Here is a 5723-nt window from a genome sequence, read left to right on the forward strand (position 1 = left end):
TTTTTTTTAATCTTTCTAGCTTACTACTCCCTGTAGTATTCTGATTTTTGTAATTCTTTATTTCCCCCTTCAAGCAACAAACTGAATTTAATTTTAACCTATTAAATAGAATATTTAAAAAAATGTTTATATGCTTCTCCTTTTTTTAGCAAAGGATATAAAACATAATATGTGATTAATTGTTTAAACTCTTCCCTAACTCTTGCTTCACAAAGCATTTGAGGTGACTGGGATACTGTACCTGATTTAACTGTCTCTTGACAACCCCTGATGATCATTCTGGGGCGATTTGCATAGAGGGCTGTTTACAATTCTTTGATCCCATAGGCACTGCCGCCTATTTTACTGTCCCTCACTCCCTTGTGTTCTCACCTCTCTCCTTATCCAGCTGAAACTCCCAGCTCCATTATATTCACTCCCTCAAAAATATACTCCACAGTTTTTCTTGCTTTGTAATACTTGTTTAACAAACCCCATCCCTCGTGGTCTTCAGTTTTCCACCAAATTTGTGCCTCCATCTTAGCATCTAACTGGATAAAAAACAACCGTACTAGCTACTGTAGTCAGGGCTCAAGTGGGCCCCATCGATCTCCAGAAATCACCTTACATTGCTCCAGTCTGTTCACTTTTCCATTCTCGTAGATGCTGATTTCATACCTTCTCTTCGCTGCTCAAATCTCCACCACCCGCCTCCCCATCCTCACTGTTACCTGGATGACTGCACCCCATCTCACTGATAGAAGCAGTAACAGAATTTCCACAATCCCCACCCCTCCGTTTGTCCATACATTTCCTTCTTGCCTCTTAGCACAGGTAAACTGGCCGGGCTCCTAGCTCAGGCCACCCTCCTTGTGCACCAGAAGCCTTTCCCTCTTGCCTGCTGGAGAACATTGTTCCAGAAATTCTCCGGCTTTTCCTCTACAGCATCAGATTCTCCTTTCTGCAGGATTATTGCCATCCATATACAAACACGCTGTCATTTCTCCCATCTTAAAAACAAGCCTTTACTCTATTTCCCTCTCCGTCACTGGCTCCCTTTACAACAGAACTCCTTGTTGTTTCCAGCTCTCCTTTCCTGAACTGCATCCCTTCAGGTTTTCACTCCCACCACTCCAATGAAACAGCTCTTGTCACAGTCACCTCCTCAACTTACCAGCCTCTGAACTTGGAGGGTCCCAAGCACCTGGAACTCTGCTCTTCGTGCCCTCGCTCCCTGCAATGTCATCCAGTCTCCTGGCTTTAAATACCAACTATATGTCAGTAACTCCCACATTCGTCTCCAGTCTCACTTACCTGCTTACTTGACATCTGTGCTTGGATTTCTAACAGGCTCTTCGGACTTCACTTGTCCAAAACCGAGCTCCTGATCTTCTAGGCCTTCTCCTATTATCTTCTCCATTTATAGTAAACGGCAACTCTGCCCTTCTGGCCCCCAATCTGGGCTTTTCTTTCTTTTACACCCCACTTCTTATCTGTCAGCAAATCCTGCTCTACCTTCAAAATACATCAAAACTTCAGCTACTTCCCACCACCTCTAGTGGTGTCACCCAGGTCCAGTCCACCATCATTTCTCACCTGGATGATTGTAGCAGCCTCCTAACGGGTCTCCCTGCTTTTCACACTTGCTCCCCTCCCGGAGTGATCCTTTCAACACATACGCTCGATTACTTCAGATTGTGTGTGTGACCTACTATGCTCAAGACCCTGCCACGCTCACACAGAAGCCAGCCTTAAGTCTCTGCAGTGATTACCACTCCCCCATCCTTGTACACCCTTAACCCTCTGCCCTCTGCCCTCCTTCCGTTCTGCCCCTCAGTCACTCCACGCTGGCTCCGTGGCCTCTTCTCTGTTCCTTAGACAGATGTGCCAAGCACACTCCAGCTGCCAACGTTTGTACTTAGTCTCTGCCTGGAGTCCTCTTTTCCAGCCAGCCACAGGGCTCCCTCACCTCTTTCGGGTCTTTCCTCAAACGTCCCCTTCCCGGGGAGGCCTTCCCTGACCTCTTTTAAATGGCAGCCCCACTCCCAGCCCACCTGCAGCATTCCTTGTCCCCCTTCCCTGCTAGCCTTCTCTATGTGGCCCTTATCACCATTGCACATGCCGTGTGCTTGACTTGTGTGTGTATGTCTGTGTCTCCTCTAGTCTGTAAACATCTGTGGCTTTTTCAAACGGAAACTCATAGCTTTCATTTTAGGTATATTTTCTTGAGTTATTGAGGATTTGTTGCCCTCCGCTTTTGCTGTTTTTTCTTTCTAGACCAGACTAGACCAGTTGCTGTCCAATCAACTCTGACTCATGGTGACCCCACGTGTGTCAGAGTAGAACTGTGCTGCATAGGATTTTCTATGGCTGATTTTTAGGAAGTAGGTCGCCAGACCTTTCTTCTGAGGCACCTCTGGGTGGGCTCGAGCCTCCAACATTTCGGTTAGCAACTGAGCCCATTAACCATTTGCACCACCTAGGGGGTTCTGTTCTCTTTCTAGACTTCTTGTTTTTTAGATGATGGACAGCTAGGACTTATCCTCTTATTTATCCTTTTTCCTCTCTTTTCATCTCTTTCTGTGAGATTTCTGCAGCTTTATCTTCCAACCTTCAGTTGAGTTTTTCATACCTTCTATCATTTTTAAAATTTCAGAGACGTTCTGGCTTGGTTTTGGGGTTGCAACATCACCTCTTAATTATTCGAGGATATTATTATTATTAAGTTTTCTTCCTCCTGCAGGCTCTGTTTCCTCCAAGTTGCATTGTTCTTGCTTGTTTGGTCTCCGTCTTTTGTGCCGGGGGTTTTCCTCAGGTGTCTGGTGATCCCTGGGTGTCTGATCGTAGCCACGAGCGGGGCATTAACCAGCTGCCTGGAACCTGTGGATGTGCTTGTCAATGTGGGGTTCACTGGGGCGTGAATTAGGTGGACCATTGGGGGGCCCCTGGTGTCAATGTCTTTAACTCTTTCTCTTCGGACTGGTCAGATTCCCCAGAGAAGGATCATCTGATCTTCTTCCTGCAGGGTGCTAGCCTGGCTGAAGGAAGTGGCCAGGGAACCAGAGGGAGAAGGGCTGGGGGAGGGAGGGAGGTGTCAGCATGTGGCCTACAGACGTTCATTCAAGCCCCCTTGTCCTCAGTTGTGACTGATGTTCCCCATTCCACAGACCCTCGGTTTACCCTTCTGCCACGTGGGCGTGGAGAAAGTCTGAAAACGACCCTCAAATGAGAAGGGGAAGTGGGGAATCCAACTCCTTTCAACCAGTCTTTGTCAGCCGTACCTTCACCCATTTCCAGTGGCCCACAGCGCTGTGAGTTTGGAGCTTCTTCGGTGTAACTTGGTTGCTTCTGGGCCTTCCCCACTTCTGGTTGAGGGTTTGTTTTTCTCAGGTCTGCTGAGTCACTTTCTACATGTCAGCCTTTCTGCCTTTCATGTTTCCACTCCTGTTCTCTTTTTCTTTGTGAGTTCAGGCCTTTTGAAAAACTTTTCATCCAACTGCTCTTGTTCTAGTAGGGTTTCCAGCATGTACGTTCAGCCTGCCGTCTTTACCTGAAGGTCCCCACTGAGATTTCATGACCATTTCAATAATAAACAATCATTCGGGTCAGTTAGTTAACATGAGAGAGAGCTGGCTCTTGGTGTCACTTAGAACGGTGTGCCATCCTTCATCTGACATCTCGGAAGTCTGATGGGGATAATGCGTCATCACAACAGGGAGCTATGACACGGAACGGTTGCGAGCACGGAGCCTGTTACATCCCCAGTTACCCACACAGGAGCCCTCATGTGAGTAAACCAGCCTGTGGGTCTGATGCATGTGTAAGTTGTCCGTCTGCATCAGTGCTGTCTGTCTTGTCTTGAATTGTAAGTCTCTGGAGCCAAGGCAGGCCTAGAAGTGCTGTTGTCGACAAAAGAAGATGCCTATGAGGTGTTAAGGTGATCTGTGCTTCATCATCACTGTTGATGGGGCCCAGAAGAACAGTGTTTTCTTCCTGTGCTTTAAAGGCTGAGTGGGTCGGAAAGTCAGACCCACTTGAGCTTGAATTGTGCAATACTTAATGATGCTATTCATGGTTCCCATTGTTGGACTCTCTATATTAGGGAAACTTTAATACCAGCGGTATTGTATTCAGTGTGTTTTTGACAATTTTTGATGATTTAATTGAACAAACATTTACTGAGAAGTACCAACTATCTGTTAGGAGCTTATGTACAGTCAGAAATGGTATGAAACGTGGTACCTCCATCATGAAAATCTTATTTTTAAAAAATGTCAAGTCTTTCCCTTCTTATTCTCTTAGTCTTGTACTACTGGGATTTCTGGGGAAAAGACACACACACACACACACACACACACACACACACACACACACACACACACACACACACACACACACCAGGCAGCATGTTTTCTGTCCAGTGGGGTCTCAAAAAAGGTTGTGTTCTTATGTTAGCCCATTTTCAATCTTATGAACAATGGTGAGTGGTGTGTATTGTTTTAACTTTCATTTCTTCCAATTCCCTAGTCACACAGGAGCTTTGGTTTTGATATGTTTTTAATCATTTAGATTCTGTATGAAATTACAGAGTAAAAGCATTGCATTAATATTTCATGACCGTAAATTAAATTGCATTAATGCTGCATTTTAAAACTATATTATTGTTGTACAAATCAATGTATAAATTGTCATTTTTTTATTTTTAATTTCATCTTGAAGTTGGTCGGGAGTTCGAATCCACCAGCCTCTCCTTGAAACCCTATGGGGCAGTTCTCTCTCCTGTAGGGTCTCTATGAGTCAGAATCGACTTGATGGCAACGGGTTTTTTTTTTTAAAACTTGGCAGAAGTTTGCTTGAGCACATTCAACAAAGGCAGGGATGTGCTTGAAATAAACAATACCCCAAACCTTAACACACAGGTTAAGGGTCGTGCTCTGGGGTCAGACAGGCCTGAGATTGTACCAGACTCATCCTCTAGCTAATGGTGTGACCCTGGCTAAGTGACTTAATTCCCATAAGCCTGAATTTCCTACCTGGTAAAATGGGGTGATTAACGGTATCCACTTCAAAGAGCTGTAAGGATTAAATGAGATGAGGTATGTAAAAGCTTTTGGCACGGTGCCAGGCACACAGTAAGCACTCCTTAAATATTAGCTATGATTAAGAATGTTACTATTAATATGTAGCATGCTTCACTTTATTCATATTGCTTAGATACTATTCCTATTTCTTCGAAAGTGTTGATGAGCTCACTTGTAGTAGCTACCTAATTTATTCTTAAGCATTATTATTTCTAAGTTTTTTTCCCCCCGATAATTTTAACTAACCCATAACGCTTTATGCTGGTGTAATGCTAGGGTATAAACCTCTCCTGGGCTGTTGCTGCCTTTGGCAGACCTCAGTTTAGCCGGGTCTTGGCGCTCCAGGGTTTGGCGTTTGAGGTGCACTGTGAGCAAAGGGTCTAGGGTTATTCTCTGAAGAGTGAAGTGGTTGGAGGCCCAGCCGCTCACCGGATCAGGGGGAGGAGGTCCAGGTAGGCTGTCCTCGCCACGTCTGCTTGGGCCCCAGGAAGGAAGCCGTTGTGGAGAAAGTCGCCCGCATTGGTCAGGATGCCGTGTAAGGCGTAGAGGTCACAGAGCCATGTGAGTGCCTGCTGGATCGCCGGCTCGTTTTCCAGTTCCTCCAGAGCGTGTGTAAAACTCTTCACAGTGATGTAGTAGCAGTGTGCCTACACAGACACAAAG

General features: G+C 45.6%; 1 protein-coding gene across 1 annotated transcript in view; it reads right to left on the reverse strand.

Annotated features, from left to right (window-relative positions):
• ACOX2 (acyl-CoA oxidase 2) overlaps positions 1–5723 on the reverse strand; it is a 28220-nt gene that overhangs the window by 4878 nt on the left and 17619 nt on the right. The window contains 1 exon segment of the mRNA XM_012555913.1: positions 5490–5707. Within this exon segment, the coding sequence (XP_012411367.1) occupies positions 5490–5707 (218 nt within the window).

This window comes from Trichechus manatus, unplaced genomic scaffold, assembly GCF_000243295.1.
Source record: "Trichechus manatus latirostris isolate Lorelei unplaced genomic scaffold, TriManLat1.0 scaffold00001, whole genome shotgun sequence".
Lineage (NCBI taxonomy): Eukaryota > Metazoa > Chordata > Mammalia > Sirenia > Trichechidae > Trichechus > Trichechus manatus.